At 57.6% G+C, this 19,723-nt stretch overlaps 1 protein-coding gene across 1 annotated transcript; it reads left to right on the top strand.

Annotated features, from left to right (window-relative positions):
- The first annotated feature begins 3,091 nt into the window (after positions 1 to 3,091).
- Positions 3,092 to 19,664, top strand: CACNG8 (calcium voltage-gated channel auxiliary subunit gamma 8). The gene is made up of 4 exons (XM_037025892.2): positions 3,092 to 3,527; positions 11,272 to 11,355; positions 12,311 to 12,451; positions 14,248 to 19,664. The coding sequence occupies exons 1-4, from the start codon at positions 3,356 to 3,358 to the stop codon at positions 14,988 to 14,990; spliced, it is 1,140 nt and encodes a 379-aa protein (XP_036881787.1). The 5' UTR covers positions 3,092 to 3,355; the 3' UTR covers positions 14,991 to 19,664.
- The last annotated feature ends 59 nt before the right edge of the window (positions 19,665 to 19,723 follow it).

Genomic DNA, 19,723 nt, shown 5'->3' with positions numbered 1-19,723 from the left:
GGTCTCTCTTTCCCCACCTGCCTCTCTCTCCGGGTCTCCCCCTCTCCTGCTGCCCCTGCCTGTGGGTCTCCGGGCCCCGTGTGCTGCTTAGGCTGCTCTCCCCTCGGCGTCCCCCCCATTGACGCCCCCCTGCATCCTTGTCTCCCCGTTACGCCCTTGCCCCATCCAGAGCTCCCCCCGCCCCCCCGTCTCTGTCTGTCTCTCCCCGTCTGTCCCTCCTCCCCCTCCCTGGATGACTCTCCCCCCGTCCCCTCTTCCCTTCTGGCACCCGGATCCTGACCTCCCCCACGCCCCTCTCTCCCCCAGTGCCTCGCCTTCCCCCTCGGGCCCCGGGTCCTTCTCTCTCGGGGTATTTCTCTGCGTGTGGCGTCTCTCCCCAACTTCCTCCCGCTACCAGCCGCTGCCTCCCCCAATCCCTCCTCCCCCATCTCTGCCTCCGAGTCTCCGGGCCTCTCGCTCGCTCCCCAGCTTCCTTCTGCCACCCAGACCCTGCCCCCCGCTCCCTCCCCCCTCTCCTCTCCGTGGCCCCCCCGTCCCCAGCCGCTCCCCTCCCCCTCCCTCCTCCCTCCCTCCCTCCTCCAGCTCCGCACTTTACCCAGCGACACGAGAACCAAATTGTCTGCTCACCTTTCTCCCCCATCCCGACCCCCGCTCCCCTGGGGCCGGAACTCGGAGCTGGCCCCCAGCCTCCCCCCTGCCTCCACAGCCCCTCTCCCCAAACGCCTCGTCCCACCCCCCCAGCCAGTCGGACGCCTGGGTCCCTCGCTGCTGGGGGAGGGGCGCAGAGAACTGGGAGCCACGGGGTTCTTCTGGGGGGTGCCGACAGGGGGGCTCAGTGTCCCCTCCGCAGCACCGGAGAGCTGACCTGTCGTTCAGAGGTGAGACAGACCTTTTTATTACTCGGAGGTGGGTGGGTGTAAATGAAGGTCCTGCGACCCCCCGATTCTGGAGGAAGGAGTCAGTCCTCTTCGGCGGGAGGTGGGGTAGTGACCCCTGCCATGTCCGGAAGCTTTAGGATGGGGGTCCCCTGCGCCCTCCTTCTCTGCTGCCGCTGCTGACAGATGGACTAAAAGAACAGTCCCTAAACCCAAACCGATTGTCCCCCGTATCGTCAAAATGGAAAGATCTCCCCATCCTTTATCTGATGGAGAATTTCCCTCATTTACCCCTGTCTCCATCCCCTCCTTCTCCCGGGTTGTAGGGCCCGGTGGGGGTCGGGGTACATCCCGGGGTCACTGGCTCACCCCAGAGAAGCAGGAATCTGCTAGGATAGTGGATGGTGCTGCTGGCGGTGAGGAAGCACCGAGAGAGGAGGTGGAGAGGAAACTCGGCGTCGGTCTGGGGAGAGAGGGGGGGGCCAGGACCGGGGGAGATGCTGGGGGGCAACCGCGTCCAGGGCCTGATGAATGGGGCCGGGCAGGGCTGCGTGTGGGCCGCCGGACGGCAGGTGGGGGAGGGAACGCGTGTGCGGGGCACTAGGCCCAGTTGCCATGGAGACACCCCCCCATAGACAACCTTTTCTACGGCCCCTCCTTGGAGCAGGCTCTGGGGGTGCCAGGTGGTGGGGATGGCAGAGGCCAAGGTCACCCTGGTACTGGGACCCAGGGCGGCTTTTCCCCTCTGAGGCTTCCTTCCCGGCTCTTAACTGGGCTGGGGGGTTGGGGGTCAAGTCCAGAAAGTGACTGTGGAAGTGGGTAAGGGACGCTGGCCGGAAGGAGGGCAGGCGAGGTGGGGAGGAAGGCCGGGCTGGGGGCGTGGTGGTGCGCAGGCCGCGGGAGGGGGAATCATCCCTAAGTCTAAGAGTTGTAGGCGTGTGGGTCAGGTTTTCCCGAGGGGTGCCGTCTATTGGGGAGGCCTATTTTTAAATTTGGAAGAAAATGGGGGCTACAGGATATGGGGTTCCAGCAGAGGTGAAATAGTAGGGGCCAGGAAGGGGAGTCAGGGAGGCCCTGAGGAGGGTTTTCCTGAGTATAGGAGGTGCAAGGAGTTAAGGGGGGGGCAGTGGAAGGAGAGGGGAAGAGTGGAGGGGCTTCTTCAGGGTGGAGGAGAGGCGCGGGGCTCCCCTGAGTTGCAGAGGAGCGGGAGGTCCCGAGGTGTTGAGGTTCATCCTACAGTGGGGAGATCTGGAGGCAGTGGGAGGTGGCGGAGGGCAGATCACTGGGGGCGCTGGGCTTGAGCGGTGGGATTTCCTTGGGCAGCAGGTGAGAGATTGGGGGTTTTTGAATGGAGAAGGATTTGGGGTTTGCTGGAGGGGATCTCTGTGAGGGGAGGAGCTCACAGAGGAAATTTTTCTTAACAGAGGAGGAGAAAGTGGTGGTTCTGGTGAGTTTGTCTGAGTTGCAGTGATGGTGGGGGCCAGATTCAGGAGACTTCGAGCAAAGGAAGGAGTGCAGGGGTTCCTTGACCAAAGTCATAGAAGGGGAGGGGGCTTGAGGGAGGGCTGTAGAGCGGGGGGTGGTGTCCACCGCGCGGCTGCCCAGTAGTCCCCCGCGGGGCTCTTACAAGCCCAGGCGCTCCGGGCCACACACCGCAGACCCATGAAATTGGAATTTCTCAGGTGGGACTCAGGTGGCAGGATCTTTGAAGGTCCTGGAGACTTCCAGGTGTGTGCGTTGGAAGCCGAGAACCTTGGTCCAGAGACATGGGGGGCTGTCTGAGTGGGGAAGGGGGCTCCCGTGGGAGGAGGTTGTGGGGGGTGGCAACCGTGTGGCTTTTCTGAGTTGTGCACAAGGGAATCAGTTGGGAAGGTTTTCTTCTAGCTGAGCAGAGATCCAGAGATTTCTTTTTCCTGAGTAGAGAACGTAGGAGAGGAGGTGAGGCTTGTAGGGGACAGTCGGGAGTGGGTGGGACTGTCCGGGATAGACCGGCCCCAGGGTCTCGGAGGCAGTGGGCAGAGGGCAGTGTCGCTAGGGGGCAGGAGGCGCTGGTGGGGGTGGGGGTCTTTCCCGGGGCGAGAACGGGGCGGAGCAGGGGGAGGAGCTGGAGGGCCTGGGGGCGTGTCCTCCAGGGTCGGGCTGGCGGGGGGCTCTCCCGGGGGGTCAGCGCCCTTGTCGCCTGACCCTCGCTGTCCCTGCCCGCCCCCGCCAGCTGGCGGCCATGGCCGCGCTCTGACCCACCGCCCGCCACCGCGCGCCCCAGCCCGGCCCCGGCCCGGCCCGCTTCCTCCTGCGCTGTGCCCCCCCCCGCCGCCGGCACGGCCCCGCCCCCGCTGCCCCGGTGGTGGCCCCCGGCCCCCCGGCTGCCCGTGGTCAAACTGGAGTCGCTGAAGCGCTGGAACGAGGAGAGGGGCCTGTGGTGCGAGAAGGGCGTGCAGGTGCTGCTGACCACGGTGGGCGCCTTCGCCGCCTTCGGCCTCATGACCATCGCCATCAGCACCGACTACTGGCTGTACACGCGCGCCTTCATCTGCAACACCACCAACCTCACGGCCGGCGACGACGGGCCGCCGCCCCGCGCGGGCTCCTCCGAGAAGAAGGACCCCGGCGGCCTCACGCACTCGGGGCTCTGGCGCATCTGCTGCCTGGAAGGTAGGGCCTCCCTCCGCCGCGGGCCGGTCGCGTCCCGGGGCCTGGGCCTCCCTGCGGCCCGTGCGCCGCCGCCCCTCCACCCTGCTGCGCACCCCAGCCTCCCCTCGGGGCCCCAACCTTGCCCTCCTTTCGTTCACGTCGGGAGCCCGGCCCCCTCCCCCCTCACAGTTACCCGGACCCCCAGCACGCCGTCCTCGCCCACTGTCCCCTCCCCGCCCCTCTGTCCCCACCCTGGCCTCTTGCCCCGTCCAGCGCCCCTTGCTCATCTCCTCCCGCCCTTGGTCTCCCTGGGGCTCTCTCCCCAGACGCCCGCGCTGTCCGGCCACCGCTCAGGACCCTCTCCCCTCCCTCCAGCCCTTCTCCTCCACGGAGCCGCGTGTCCAGCCGGCTGCACGCACTAGGGTCCCCCCGACCTCCCATCCCAGGCCTTGGCCCCCCTCAGCCTTTAGTCAGCCTGCTTCCGGGTCCCTCTGCTCATCCCTTTCTCCTGCCTCCTCCTTCCTCCTTCCGCAACCACCTCTTGACTTAGTCCGCTGCCCCTTCCTGTGCGGAGCTCTGCGGGCCTGGCACAGAGGCGCTGGGCAGGTGGGGTCGGGAGACCCGTTTGCAGGCCCGCTGTGCCTCTGCGCCGGGGGCGGCTGGCCGCCTCCCCCCTGCTCTCACCTGCGTCACGGAGTCTGGCGCCTGGCCAGAACCACAGCTCCTCGACCCACACCAGAAGGATGGAGACCCCTCCACCTCTCGTTAGCGTCCTCCTTCCCTGGCCTTCCTTCCTGTCTTCCGAGCACTCGCGATGAGATAAGCAGGAGTGTTATTATCTCATTTAATCCGATGAGGTGGGAGCCACCCTCCCGGCAGGGATGAGGAAACTGAGGCTCAGAGAGATTAAGCCACTTGCCCAAGGTCACCCAGCTGTTACTGGGGCCCAGTCAACAGAACCCACGTCTGATGGATGGAGTTTGCTGATACACTTTGTCTGGTGGCCAGGTGTTTAAAATCAAACCCAAAATCTTAGTCAGTTGCTGGTATTTAAGCATAGGGAGGCTTCACATTGAAACTCTGATTTCCGGCTTCTTTTGGACTAGTGGGAGGCTAACAGAACAGGGGCCTGCACTCCGCAGTGGCCATGATTAGCTCCATCCGGGTAACAGCTGCTTTTTCAGGTCAAGCAGGGGGTCTCCACTTCCCTGCAGTCGCCACTGCTCCCTGTTGCCCCACAGCCGCCCTCTGCTCTCATTCTGTTGCTTTCTTCCTCCTGGGGGCATTCCAGTTCATGTCCCTTCACCGGTCTGACCAAGAACCAGGCACAGAGCCAAGCGTTGGGGCTTGCACCCCGAAACCCCTAGGACAGTGCCCAGAACAGAGTAAGAATGCCATTTGCTCATTCATTCTTCAACAACCAATTTTTATTGAGTTATACTATGTGCCAGGCATTGTTTTTGATTCCAGGCTACAGCAGTGAAAAAAAAAAACAAAAAAATCCCCAAAGAGCCCTGTTTTTACATATTTTATATTCTAGAGGGAGGAGAGATACTAAAGGAGATAAGTAAATAAAACATTTAGGGCGTTAGAGCTAAGTGCTAAGGAGGACAAAGAGCAGGGGGGGAGATGGAAAGTGGCAGGGACATGTGTGACATTGTGAGCAGGAGACCAAGACAGGCCTCACTGGGCACGTGGCACTGGCATGGAGGTCTGAACCCAGCAGAGATGGAGCCACGCAGCTGTCTGCTTGAAAGTGCATCAGGCTGCAGAAACAGCAAGAACAAAGGCCCTGGGGCGGGTGCTCATGTGCATGTATGACCCCCATGCAGAGGCCAGTGTGCGTGGTGGTGGGGATATGGCAGGCAGTGCATTCAAAGAGATAATGGGCCCTGACCTCGCATGTTCTTCCCAGTCCTGGCATGCAATCTGCTTCTCACATGGAGGATCCTGAGCAGAGTGGCAGGAGCCCGCTTAAATTTTAACAGGACCGCTTTTGCTGCTGTGCCGAGATACGAAGGAGCAGGCAAGAGGGAAAACAGGAGGTGGCTTGTCTGCGGCGGTGGGGAGCGGTGGTTTGAGCAGTGACTTGAATTCAGAGTATATTCCGGGTCTGCATTGGGCAGTAATTGCCGGTGGGGCAGTTGTGGGATTTGGAGAGAGAAGAGCCAGGGTCTCAACACAGCGGCTTTTGCAGTCTTCGTGCCGATGACATTTGGGACTGGAAAGTGCAGGGGGCCGTCCTGCACACTGTAGGATGTTTAGCATCATCCTGGCCTCTGCCTTCTAAATGCTGGCAGCAGCCCCACAAGCTGTGACACGGAAATTGTCTCTAGTCTAAGGACACAGTCAGCTCTGGCTGAGAATCATGCTCTAAGGCCGTGGCTGGAGCACCTGAGAAAGGTGGGGAGGGGGCGGCACTCATAGGTTGGAACAGCAGGAATTGTATTTTATTTGGTTTATTTTCTCTTATCTGATTTGTTACAAGGAGGGAATCTCACGAGCTCAGTTTTGGACCTGTTAGATTTAGGATGTCCGTAGAGAGAGCGCTGGGCAGGGGTCCGCACAGACAAGGTTTGTAGGTGCTGTGCTGTGCACACATTGGGCCTTATGGAGCATGCATCTCTGCCATACAAGCACTCCCCAAAACAACCAGAGACAACCCGTGAGTGAATGAGCGTAGCTGCATTCAAGTTACACTCCATTTTTGGACACTGGCATTTGAATTTCAAATCATTCTCATGTGCCACGAAGTATTCCCCTTTGACATTTCTTCAGTCTTTTAAAAAATGTAAAACCCACTCTTTGCTGGAGTTGGCAGGCTGGGTTAGGCCCACAGGCTGTGGCTGGGTGACCCCTGATCTGGGCTGTTAGTGATATGATGTATGAAGCCAGAGTGCAGGGGACGGTCTGGGCTGGAGATGTAAATTGGGGGGTGGGGGTGATCATTGTATATATGTAGTTGAGGTCACCTAGAGAATGAGATGAGACAGACAAACCAAAAAAATCAGTTGAACCTGCAGCCTGAGCTAGTCCACTATTAAAAGACACTCAGATTGATGATCAGCTAAGGGACTCCGAACAGAGTGGCCACATAGGTTTGGGGAAAATGAAGTGGCTGTCCTGGAAGCCAAAGGAAGTAAGTGCTTTAAGGAGGGGTAAATGAAGGCTGCCTTTATTGTTACTCTAATTGTCATTCATTTGTCACCGAATGCTCACAGTAACTGTGCAGTATGTACTATTATCCCCTTCTTCTACAAATGGAAGCTAAAGCTCAGAGATGTGAAGTGACTTCCCCAAGGTCACACAGCTAACCGACAGTCAAGTCTGGATTTGAATCCAGATCTGTTTTGTCTCCTGGTAGAACAAAGCAATGTACCCACCAGCCTCCAGCCCATCAGTGCAAAGTGAATCCCTGAGCCCCTGAGCCAGGACTTTGTGGGCTCCGTCCCCATCTCCTGTGGAGTCTCTCTGAGAGATGCAGTAGAATGCAGTGACTCACACATAAACTCTATGACAAGATGGACTGGGTTCACTGCCCATCTGCCATCAGTTTAACCTCTCTGTGCCTCATTTCCATCATGGCTGGAATGGGATTATAATAGCCCTTAACCCACAGGGCTGTGGAAGGATTCAGTGAGTTAGTACTGTATTTAAAAGGCTAGCAGGCAGAGTAAGGGCTAACTTATGTCATTTATAGTTTGCTCTTCTTCTCAGAAATTCAGGGGACCACGCTCTGAGCCCTTTCCTGGTGATAACCCAGAAATCCCAGCCTCTTACCCAGCACTGTCCCATAGGAACACCACATGAGCTGCAAACATGATTTAAACTTTTCTAGTAGCTACAGTAAAACAAGTAAAAAGGAAAAGGTTCAATGAATATCATTTAATAAATGCAGTTTATACAATATGATCAATTAATATAAAGGTTAATAATATCTTATCCAAGCATAGCCCAAATATTCTCATTTTAACATATCAATATAAAATGTTATTAATAGAATAGTTATTAATAGAATGCATTTTTCTCATACTAAAGTCAGAAATCTGGTGAGTATTTCACACTCACACCTCATCTCAGTGTCCAGGGGCCACCCAGGGTGGGTGGCATTTACACGGGTGGTCTGGTGGCACCATGGGAACCAGGACCATGCTCAGGACTCAAGAACCTAGACATACAGTCCCATTTTTTTGAACTGACTGTATGAAGTCCCTGTGCTCAGCACTTTGCATGCCTTATTATCTCACTGAATCCTCCCAGTTGCACCGGGAGGGAATGAATTATTATCACTAGAGGTTGTTAGAGCAGGAAGCTGATGGCTGGAAAAGGGAAGTGAGTCAGCCACATGGCCACTCAACATGTGAAGGACAGAGCCAGCTGGAGCCCACTTCTCTGCATGTCCTCAAGGCAGCCTGCTCCCCGTCACCCCCTACCTGCTGCCTGGGTCTGTGCTAGGCAGGCCCTGGGGAAGACGCGGGGACATAGAGCCACTGTCCTTGCACATAAAAAGCTCCTAGCCCAGTCGGGTTGGATAACACAGAGGCATGCTGCCTAGCCCCTGTATTCTGTGCTTGGCTGTGTGCTTCCGTGAACCCTTATCAAACCCTATAAGGTCCGATCCTCATCCTCATTTTCCAAACGAGGAAGCTGAGGCTTAGGGGAATTGCAGTCCCAAAAGCCACACAGCCAGGAAGTGGCAGTCCTGGCATGTGAGGCCAGAGACTTATTCACAGCCCGTGCTCACAGCCACAGGCTCTACGGCCTTTAAACAAGCTCACCTCTAAGCCCAGCTGCCCTGGACTTTCCTCCCCATGACTCCTCATCTACATGGGATGGAGCAATTTGTTCAACTCTATGCCTCAGTTTCCTCATCTGTGAGGCAGGGACACCATTACTGCCTAGTATCCCTGGGGCTTGTCCGAAGGATCGTGTGCGTTAGTGGCTCCCGGAGGCCTGGAGCGGTGCCAGGTGTGCGGTTAGCCCTCAGGAAGCATAGTCCTCATTATACTGCCCCACTAATCTGTTGAGCCGCGTGCTCTGTGCTTCACACACTCCATGTTTAGTTGCTGTGATCCCATTCAAGAAAGGAGAGAACTTGAACCCACAAGCTTACCTATGGCCCCCTAAATGGTGTGTGGATGGGTAAGAGTTTGCAGTTGAGAGGTGTACATCCACTCACTCATTCATTCATTCTTTTTTTAAAAGTGTAGTAAAATACACACAACATAAAATGTATCATCGTAACCGTTTCTAAGGGTACAGTTTTGTATGTTAGGTCCACTCACATTGCTGTGCACCCAATTTCCAGACCTCTTTTCATCTTGCAAAACTGGAAGCTCTGTCCCCATTAAACAATACTCCCCATTTCCCCTCCCCCAGCCCCTGGCAACCCCCATCCTACCTTCTGTCTCTATGAATATGATGACTCTAGATAGTCCATACAAGTGGATCATACACTATTTATCTTTTTGTGACTGGCTTATTGCACTGAGCATAATGTCCTCAAGGTTCATCAATGTTGTATCAGGTGTCAGAATTTTCTTTTAAGGCTGAATCATATTCCATTATATGATGGACCACATTTTGTTTATCCACTTTTCCATAGACACTTGGGCTGCTGTGAATGAATAAGCCTGCTATGAAAGTAGGCATACAAGTATTTCTTAGAGACCCTACTTTCAATTCTTTTGAGTATGTACCCAGAAGTGGAATTGCTGGACCCTACAGCAATTCTGTTTTTATTTTTTTAGGAAACTCCATACTATTTCCGATAGTGACTGCACCATTTTGCATTCCCACCAACAGGGCACAAGGGTTCCAATTTCTCCACATCCTCACCGACACTTGTTATTTTCTGTTTTCCTTTTTTTTTTTCATAGTAACCATCCTAATGGGTATGAGGTGGTGTCTCGCTGTGTCTTTGATTTGCATTTCTCCAGTGATTAGTGATGTTGAGCGCGTTTCATGTGCTTGTTGGCTCATCCAATCATTCATAAAAATATTTATTAAGCACCTACTATGTGGGAGGCGTTGTTCTAGCTGCTGGGAGTACAGTGGTGAGCAGCCCATATTCCTACTCTCCAGTACAGAAAAACCGCTGTGTTTGAAATCTGCTTTCACCAGCCAACAGCTGGGAATTGATGACCCCTTTCTGTGCCTCTGTTTCCTTATTTGAACAATGGGTATATGGACCGATAACCAACCGAGCACTTGTGTTCCAGCAAAGTGATAAATATCTTTACCTGGATTCAATCTTTACAACAACCCTGTGAGGTAGGTCCTACTGTCCCCTTTTCATGGGTGAAGGGACTGAAGCACATCGATCTAAGTAAAGCCGACAAGGTCACAGAATAAGGACGTGATGGAGTTGGGCCTCCTTATCGAGCAGTGTGACTCCAATTTCCAACGTTTGGCCACTGCATGACACCAGTAACATTACCTATTTCATGGGACTCTTGGGAGCCCCGGATGAGTTAATCCAGCTAGGAAGTAACCGAACACATGTTGGCTCTTAGTGGAATTACTTGCTGCCTTACATTCCTTGTTCACAATCCTTTCCTTTATGCCCCTGCCTTTCCCTGTCATCTTCTGCCTCGAATCTCCCCTTCTGCTCTCCTTGTACTCATTCATAATTTCACTCATTCAAAATGTATTTCTTGAGGCCTCGTTTGTGCCAGGAAATGCTAGGGACAGGCAGGGGAACCAGACCCCACGCCCTCCTCCTGCAGGAAGTCCCCGTTTGCGAAGGAAGAAGCAGCTCCGTAAATTAACCTGATGCATGCCCCAAAGAGGCAGCATCGGGGGCTGCTGCACCCCAGAGGGGAAGCTGACCCAGCGTTGGTGGGAAGGGTGCACATGTGCCTCCACGCACGGGGAAAGCGTCCTCAAACAGGTGCCCTGTGAGCTGCTCACCTGCAGGGTAAGTTTTCCATCTTAAGAATGTGAGCGGAACGTACTACGGTATTGGCAAAGGCCCAGAGGTTGGAAGGGGTCTAGAGAATTGAGGTAATGGAATATATTTCCACTTGTACCTATTTTATATCAGTCTGTAGCTATGTGTTAGAGGTTACAGTAGAAAAGAAACTGTCCCCAAAGATGAGAAAATAGGTCCCACAGGGTGTGAGGATGAGGATTCCGGGATGGAGGAAGCCGTGAGACTGCATAACCCCCAGAGGTACACCTCCTCACACGCCTCTGCTTGCTCCAACCACTACATTTCCTTCCAGAGGATTCCAGGTAGCAGACGGGATTCCAGAATCCCTCTCCCCATATGCAGCACCTAAGAGACCACAGCTCCCATGAGGTCCCGGGGCGGCAGCTCTCTCCTCACAGCTGGGCTCGAGTTCACAGGGCCTCATGGGAAATGTAGTTCTCCCTCCGTGGCCACCGCCACATTCTCCCACGCATTTGCAGACTTAAGTTATTGCTGAGGGGCGCCTTGACATTGCTGAAACCAACGCCTTCGCTTATAGATGGGGGACCAGAAGGCTAGAGAGGCTGAGTGCGCTAGCCCAGGGTACAGGGCGAAGGTCTTTGTGGCCTTTTCGTGAGTGGTGGAGGGTTGTTTTTCTCCCACACTTTTTTTTTTAAAGCCTGGGGAAACAGGCCAGAGGTTGAAAGTTTGTCTCAGATGCTGAGACAGGCACAGAAGCCAGCCCTTCCTGTCTCCCAATGGGCCCAGACAGAGGAGACGTTTGGGGAAGGGGGGGGCTTCTCTTACCCGGGGTTCCCCTCCCACTTTTAAGTCTCTCTACCATCTCTCCAGGGTTGAAAAGAGGCGTCTGCGTGAAGATCAACCATTTCCCAGAGGACACGGACTACGACCATGACAGCGCGGAGTATCTGCTCCGTACGTGGGCCCGGAGTTGGTGGGGCGCGGAGAGCGGGCTGGGGCGCGGCAGTTAGAACAACACGCAACTTGCCAGCCAATCCAAGTCTAGATACTGGGATCCTCTGGTCGCCGATTGGCTCGGTGGTCCTGCTCCGCCCCCTCCTCTCACCGTGGGGCGGGCCGAGGAGGGATCCCGGGAACTAATTGGCCTCCTTGCTGTCTGAGAACTCGCGGCAATACTGCGCTGTGACTGGTGGTCGACTTCTGGGCTGGGATTGGCCACCGCTCCCAGAGCTGTGAGGCAATCTGAGGCGCGGACTGGCCACTCGCGAGAGCCCTCCGGGGAAGCCTGTGCGGCGATTGGTAGCTACCTCGAGAACGCGGCAAATCCTCAATTATGATTGGCCACCGCCTCTGCTCAGAAATCGCAAAATCTGTTTGCCTGGGACTTGGGGGGTGGGTGGAAAGCACTGCAGAAAGAGAATGACAAAAAGATAGAGGGAGAAATGAGAGGAAGAGAAAAGAAGCCCAGAGCAAGAAAAGGAACCGAGCAGGACTGAAGGAGGGAGAGAAACCCCGAGAGATGAGGCCAGGCAGAACAACACTAAGAGATTTGATAGAAAGGGATCTGGAGAAAGGAAAGGAACGCGCAGAAGAGGAGCGTGCAGAAAAGAAGGAAAAAGGGCGAGGGGCACAGAGACAGAGAAGTTCAGAGAAAAGCAGTGATTGAGAGAAATAAAATGGAAAAAATATTCCAGGAGAGAGAAAAATAGACCGAAGAAGACAGAAAAGGACGGAGAAAAAAAGGGAGAAGAGATCAGACCGAGAAATGGAGGAATTGTAAAGGGAGAATGAAATAGCCAGAGCGCAGGCGGAGAGGGACACTTGAACTGGCGAGGAGGGGGGCGAGAGCGGGCGGGCCGCCGCGCCTGGTGCCGGTGTCCCACCGCTCCGTCCCCCTTCTCCCTGGCAGGGGTGGTCCGGGCCTCCAGCATCTTCCCCATCCTCAGCGCCATCCTGCTGCTGCTCGGGGGCGTGTGCGTGGCAGCCTCCCGGGTCTACAAGTCCAAGAGGAACATCATCCTGGGCGCGGGGATCCTGTTCGTGGCAGCAGGTGAGAGGCAGAGTGAGGGGGCCGTCAGCGGGGCGCGCGCGTATTTGTGTGTGTGCACGCGTGTGCGCGCGCGCGAGTCTGCAGAGCCACTCGGCCCCGGGGCCCTCCTGGGGCCCAGAGCCTTCCTGGGCTCTTCCCGAGCTCCTTCGACACCCGCTGGGCCAGGTAGGTGTTGCCATCGCGCCGTCTTCGAGGGAGTGAACCAACACAGACAGGTGTCTAGCGCGTAATCCGGGGTGAGGGGAGCTCACTTTCCAAAGCCCACGACTCTGGAGACTGAAGGGGAGGCACTTGGGCCTTGAGACTGAATTGGTGTCTGGAAGATAGAGGAGGGGAGCTGACATCGGGGAGTCGGGGGGAACGGGTCCGAGAAGGAGAAGGTCTTTTGGATGCAGATGGGGAGGAACATGTTCTGCGAGACGGGGCCTTGCGGATCCAGGTGGATCCGAGATGAGGCTGGTTCTAGGAAACCATCCAGACCAACTCCAAGTGAGGCATGTCTTTAAGGGGTAAGACCCCCTTCCTACCTGAAATGAGTTGTGCTGGGAAATTCCAGGGATCCCGAGGAGAAGGGGAGGATTTTGCCTAAAGAGCAGGGGTGCTTTGGGGATGGGTCAAAGTCTGCAGGGGGCGGGGCTTGGAGGATAAAGGCGGGGCTAGCTACACCCGGGACTGGGAAGGAGACCCACATGGGGCGCTGTTTGGCAAACTGGAGGTGAGGCTTAGGGTAGAAGGGGAACCTGCTCTAGTAAGGGCGAATTTTAGACCAGCAAGGGGAGGAGGGCCTTGGATGGTGACCGGGCTGGGAAGATACCATGGAAGGCCTGGAATCAGAGTGGGATTATCTCGTTAACAAGGGTTTAAACTTTAGAGGGTGTGGCGTCGGGGAAACCCAGGCTGATAAGGGTGAGAGAGACCATCAGAGTGGGCCTGGAAACCCAGGCCGGGATCTTCTCGAGGACGGAGTTTCGACGTGGCAGAGCAGGGTCTGGGCCAGTCGGGCTGGGTTTAGACCAGATCCGTGGAGGTGGAGTCTGCCTGGGCCATCTCGGGTTGGAGCACAGATCAGATTGGAGGTCAGACCAGGTGGGACAGGGCTTGGGCCACCCAGGGTGGGTCTGGGCCACTTGGGGCGTGGCAGAGGCCCCCTCGGGGCAGGGCCTGGGCCACCTGGGATGGGGACCACTGGGGCAGGGGGCCCTTCGAGGCAGGACCTAGACTACTCGGGTGCAGCTTAGACCAGCACGGGGTGGGATCTGGGCCAGGTGGGGCTGAGCTGGGCCGCCCAGGATAGGTCTTGGGCCATTGGGGCGGGGCCTAGACCACCCGGGGGTGGAGCTTAGGTCGGTATGGAGCCGGACTTGGATCAGATGGGGAGCAGTTTAGACCACCTTGGATGGCGTTTGGGCCATGGGGTGGGGCCAAGAACGTCCAAGAGTAGAGCTTCCACCAGCATGGTGTGGAGTTTAGACCACCTAGGACCTGGCTTGGGGCCCTTGGGGACGGGACCTTGACCACCAGGGGCGGGGCCTATCCATATGGGTGGGGCTTAGCGCAGTGGGGACGGGGCCTTGGCCAGCTGGGGAGGAGTTTCTGTCACCTAGGATAGGGCTTGTACCATTGGGGCGGGATCTAAACCACCCAGGGGTGGAACTTAGGGCAGCACGGGGCGGGGCCTGGGCCCGACGGGGCGGGGCCTAGTCCGCCCGGAGGCTTCAGGGGGCGGGCGCGGGCCCGGGCGTGGGCGGGGCGGGCCAGGTTGGCCTCGAGGCTCCCGTCTGACCGTCCCTGCCCAGGCCTGAGCAACATCATCGGCGTGATCGTGTACATCTCAGCCAACGCGGGCGAGCCGGGCCCGAAGCGGGACGAGGAGAAGAAGAACCACTACTCGTACGGCTGGTCCTTCTACTTCGGCGGGCTGTCGTTCATCCTGGCCGAGGTGATCGGCGTGCTGGCTGTCAACATCTACATCGAGCGCAGCCGCGAGGCGCACTGCCAGTCTCGCTCGGACCTGCTCAAGGCCGGCGGGGGCGCGGGCGGCAGTGGCGGGAGCGGCCCCTCGGCCATCCTCCGTCTGCCCAGTTACCGCTTCCGCTACCGCCGCCGCTCCCGCTCTAGCTCCCGCTCCAGCGAGCCGTCGCCGTCGCGGGACGCGTCCCCCGGCGGTGCCGGGGGCCCGGGCTTCGCCTCCACGGACATCTCCATGTACACGCTCAGCCGCGACCCGTCCAAGGGCAGCGTGGCCGCGGGGCTGGCGGGGGCTGGCGGCGGCGGCGGCGCGTACGGCGGCGCGGCGGGGAGCGCGGGCGGCGGCGGGGCGGGCGCCGAGCGGGACCGCGGGGGGGCGCCCGGCTTCCTCACGCTGCACAACGCCTTCCCCAAGGAGGCGGGCGGCGGCGTCACGGTCACAGTCACGGGGCCGCCCGCCGCGCCCGCGCCCGCGCCTCCAGCTCCCGCCGCGCCCGCTCCCGGGACCCTGGCCAAAGAGGCCGCCGCCTCCAACACCAACACGCTTAACAGGAAAACCACGCCGGTGTAGGCGCGGGCCGAGGGGTGTCCGGGCGCGTGCGCTGGCGCGCGTGCAACCAGGCCGCCGGGTGGGGCGCCCTCCCTCCCCGGAGCGCGCTGGAGACTGCAGGCCCCGCGCGCCCCGTCCGGCCCCGCCCTGCGAGGCGGGGACCCCAGGGCGGGGCACGCGCGGCAGGGAGGGGCCCTCGGGAGGAGCGCCGGGTTTTATTTTGGGCGGGAGGTGGGAGGGGGGTGGGCTGTGGTGTTTTTTGCAGTTTTGAGATGTTTTCTTTTTAATGTTTTGCTGTGTGCATGTGGTGGCGGGGCGGGGGGAGGGAGGGACCCCCCAGCCCAGCCCAGCCCAGCTCCTGGAGAGGGGCTCATGCACAGGAGCACAGTTACCACTGCGAACTATCTGTGTGTCCTGCATAAAGAGACGGACAGGAAAAGAGGAGGGGGACGCAGACAGGCAGATGACAGGGGATGGACGCGGGCATTCATTCATTTTTTTCATTCATTATTCCTCAAGGGCTTATTAAGCGCCTGCTGTGCATCAGGAAGGCGCCCAGAGAGGGAACATAAACAGGCACAGAGAGTGACTCGTTTGTTCATTACAGGCAATTTATTCGTGTACCTAAGGGCTAGGCATTGTGCTGAACGCTGAGCTTGCCGAAGGGAGGAAGACAGACAGGGTCCTCCGCCGCCTCAGAGAGTTTAACCTCTGATGCAGGAGACAGGCATTTGCGGGAGAACTGTAAAAGGGCTTTGGTTACAGTTAGGACATAGGGGAAATCTAAAATGCTACCTAATGCAAACTCCAGGGAGGCTTAACCCAGTTTAAAAGGAAGGGATGATTTATCTGATACTGAAAGAATGATAAGAAACCAGCCAGCTGAAGCTGGGGGGACGTGTCCTAGCCAGGAAACAGCATACGCAAAGGTCCTGGGGAGGAAGAGCTTCTAGAGAAGGCTAACCTGTGGTGAGCCAGCTGCAGATGGAACAGAAACTGGAGAGGTAAGCAGGGCCAGACTGGCCAGGGACTTGTAGGTTAGGTCAGGAGCTTAGATTTTATTTTGAGGGCAGCGGGAAGCCATGGAATGACTTTAAACAGGAGAATACATGAATGGTGTACTACGGAGTTCGCAGGGTGGGGCCGGAACTCACAACAGTGAGAGGCAGACACTCACTGGAATTCAGCATCAAACAAGCCCTGGCCCTTGAAACACAGTCGTGGGAGGAAGCAGATAATTCCACAAATGCCAAAGCCCAGTGTGCAGGATCAGCCCTGGGACCCACAGATGTGTGTTTGACTCATTAATTCAACCACTCACTGGTTGACATTTTTGCGCCTCTGCTAAGGTGCCAGGCAGTATGTTAGAACCAGGATCCCCTGAGGTGAGGCAGACTCCCTGCTCTCAAGGAGCTGTCAAGAACTGCCATCCAGGCAGGGCGATTGGGACCACGATGGGCACCGTGGATAGAGAACACAGGGCCCAAATGTCAGGAGTGGGCAGTCCTCAGGGCAGTCTTCCCAGGGAATCTCACACCCAGCCTGGGTTTCAAATGGATGAGTAGGAGTCTGCCAGGTGAGGAAGGGGGCAAGAAGGGCTTTGGGGGCAGAAGGACAACTCGAGCTAAAGCTGGGGGAGTGACAGCATGCTGCATTGGGACAGGGCTCATAGATCTGGGACACCGAAGGATGGGGTTGGGGGCAGGCAGGGCCAGGGTTGAAGGTGCTGGAGTTCCAGGCTGAGGGCTTCGTGCTCTATTCGAAGGGTAGCAGGAGGCACAGGAGTTGAAAGTGGGTTTCCCTTCCCTTGATGAGCAGATGTTCCCTGAGGTCTCCCACGGGAGAGGCCCAGTGCTCACGAGGCTGGGAGTGCGGAGTGGCTCAGAGCATGCCCTGCCCTCAGGGGCTCCCAGGCTGGTGGGAAGATGGACATGGACTGGGAGAAGTGTGTGATGGTGCCGTGCTGCCGGGGGCTCTGTCAGCCTTTCTGTTGATAATACGGGGCAGCAGAAGGGTGGAATGGGGAGATGGGGTCAGACGGGTATTGGGGATTTCTTTCTGGGGCCTGTGTAGCTGGACTAGAAAGGAGGGTAGGGACCATGGGGACAGTTTCAGGGGGAGAGGCTGGAAAATGTGGCGAAAGGAATGCAAGCACGTATCGGTGGAGTTGAAAGAGAGTTTGCTGGCAGAGGGTTCTTTGGTGGAGATGGGGGTAAACCTGGTTAGGGGGTGGTGGGTGCTAGGAAGCAAGGGCCAGCAGCAAGGAAGAGGTGGAAGATGGGCCAAAGGGGGACCGGGAGTAGACGGAAAGGGGGGACGGGGGTAGAAAAGACCAAACCGAGGAGAGTCACAGAGACGCAGAGAAAGAGTGAAGGCCCCGGAAGGTGGTCCAGTGTGGAGAACAAAAGGGACCTCAGAGTTGCAGAAAATACAGAGAGATGTGTCCAGAGGCAATGTGAAGACTTTGAGGCAAGTGTAGCAGATAAGAGTGACCCATTGCTGGTTTGCTCATTTGTTTTCAGTATTCAGAAATATTGAGTGCCAGCCTGTTCTAGAGCCAGTCTAGGCCCAAGGAATATGGGGGTGAAGATGGTCAAGGTCCTGCTCTCCCTCAAGGAGAGGCAGTAAGAACTTCAGTTACTGGGAAGTGCTTTCAAAGCTAAGCAGGCTGTGGTGGCAGGGACAGGCAGGGACAGGACGGGGTGCCTCTAGAAGACCTCACCGCAGGTAATGTCTGAACAGAGACCCGGGCTGTGGGAAGGACGGGGCCAGGACAAGCGATCTGGTACCATAGGCAGCACCACAGCCCCGAGGAGTCGCAGGTCTGCGAGGACTCCCGTGGTGGGTGGACTAACGTGGTGAGCCACGGGGCCTGAGGACAGAAGTGTAGGCTGGGGCCTGGTTGCGTGGGGGCCTCGTGGCCTTGGGAAGAAATTTGAATTTTATTCTAGACTCTGAGGGAAGACTGAGCACAGGGAGGACATGATTGTATTACTGAACACAGCACGAACAGCAAACGGAACATCTGTGCTGAGACAAGATTTCAGAGTGAAAAGGCGAGTGAGGAGCTAGGGGACTGTTGTCCTGTCCCATTGAGGCAGATGGCAGCCTGGCCCAGGGTGCAGTCAGGGAGGGAGGGGAGTGAATTGGGCAGAAGAGGGAGTGAGAAACCCAGGAAGCTTTTTCACTGGCCTTGCACCACTTGGGTGGGGGCTGCTGTGTATCGCCCAGCACGGGCCCTGGGGGAGGGGATCAGGATCTGGGTGGAAGAAACCCAGCCCCCTCCCCCACCCATGGCACATTGGGTTGCCTGAGAAAGCCAAGTTGGGCATGGGATAGCCAGTGGGATGTGTGAGCCTGCAGCAGAGGCCAGGGCTGGAAATGCCAGTTGTGGAAACATCAGCATATAGGAGACATTGAAAGCCGCAGGACCGGATGAGGTGACCTAGAGGTTGGGTGCAGACAGAGGTGGTCCTGGGGACAGCCCTGGGATATGTGCATCAGCAGGAGACGATGTAGGCAGGAGCAACCGCGAGGTAGGTGGAGGCCAGAAGGAACGCCAGCTGTGCCAAATACTGCCAAGGCCTGAGAAGCCAGGAGCAAAGTGATGTTCGGTTTGATGACGGGACCGCGATAAGAGGTCATTTCAGTGGTGAGGCCAGATCGCTGCTTGGGTGGAAGGAGGAAGGATGTGGAGGATGGGTGGGGCAGGCCTTTTTCATCCTTTCGGCATGAAAGTGACAAGGACTTTACCAAAGAACGTTCATACCCTTTCCGTGAAAGGAGAGAAGGGGAGAGACTGGCTGAGGGAGATGGATGGAGGGCAGAAAATGCCCTTGGAAAGGAGAGTTGTCCGCAGGCAGGACCAGGCAGGAGGGGGGACCCAGAGCCAGTGGGGGAGGATGCTGGGGTGGGGCAGGGCAGCGGGGCTGCAGGGTGGCATGCCTGCTCGGAGGGCGGGGCCCCTCTGCCAGCCCCCTCCTGCTGCTGCCAGCCCAGGCACACCCTGGGTCCCCTCTGGGTCCTGGCAAGTCCTGGGCAGACCAGTGAGGTGATGTAAAGGGCAGGTTTCCCTCATTTAAGCACCAGGTCCTGAGGCCTCCCAGGTGCCAGGCCTTGCAACCAGAGCTGCCCTGGTGGGAGACCAGCAGCCAATTGGGGTGCAGAGGTGGGCATGTCTGGGAGGGGGCACACAGGCACTGGGGAGATGTGGGCACCTTGCCCTGCGTGGAGGTGGTGTGTGTGTCAACATGTCACTATATCCATGCATTCATTTGCTCATTCAAGTCACCAAATGCACCTTTCCCAAGGCCTCCCAGGCTGGGCGGCACTGGGACACGCAGATGAACTCCCCATGTCCCGGGGCTCTGCCCCCAGCAGCTGGGAGAGCCAAGCACAGACGCACAATCATCCCAGGGTAACTCACGCTGCAGGGGGAGCTCCACAGCGGCTGTGGGCATCCAGAGCAGGGAGGGCAGAGAGGGCACCTGCCCTATGCCCTGCTGGAGCAGCCACCCTGGCCAAGGAGCTGGGGAAGGTGGGGCCCAGGTCTGCAGAAGGGCTGAGAGGGGGTGAGGAGGTGAAGACCAGGCCCTGCTGCCATTCCACACAGCTGTCCCCAACCCCGCCCCTGCGGGAGCTGAAACTGCATGGAAGGTCCCCCAGGGGCCCATCTAATAAACTCGATGAAGAGGACTGTGGCTCTGGTTCCCACACCCTGAACCCAGCCTCTCCCCGAGGCCTGCACTTGCTGC

This window comes from Manis javanica, chromosome 17 (genome assembly GCF_040802235.1).
Source record: "Manis javanica isolate MJ-LG chromosome 17, MJ_LKY, whole genome shotgun sequence".
NCBI lineage: Eukaryota > Metazoa > Chordata > Mammalia > Pholidota > Manidae > Manis > Manis javanica.
The sequence above is the reverse complement of the archived record's forward strand: the minus strand, read 5'-3'. Positions and strand labels throughout refer to the sequence as shown.

Excerpts from the sequence above, each read along its gene's own strand:
- CACNG8 (XM_037025892.2), top strand. The coding sequence starts at position 3,356 with ATGACCATCGCCATCAGCACCGACTACTGGCTGTACACGCGCGCCTTC. Across the intron at positions 11,356-12,310 it reads CAGCGCGGAGTATCTGCTCC|GGGTGGTCCGGGCCTCCAGC; the intron begins GTACGTGGGCCC and ends TCTCCCTGGCAG. Across the intron at positions 12,452-14,247 it reads GATCCTGTTCGTGGCAGCAG|GCCTGAGCAACATCATCGGC; the intron begins GTGAGAGGCAGA and ends GTCCCTGCCCAG.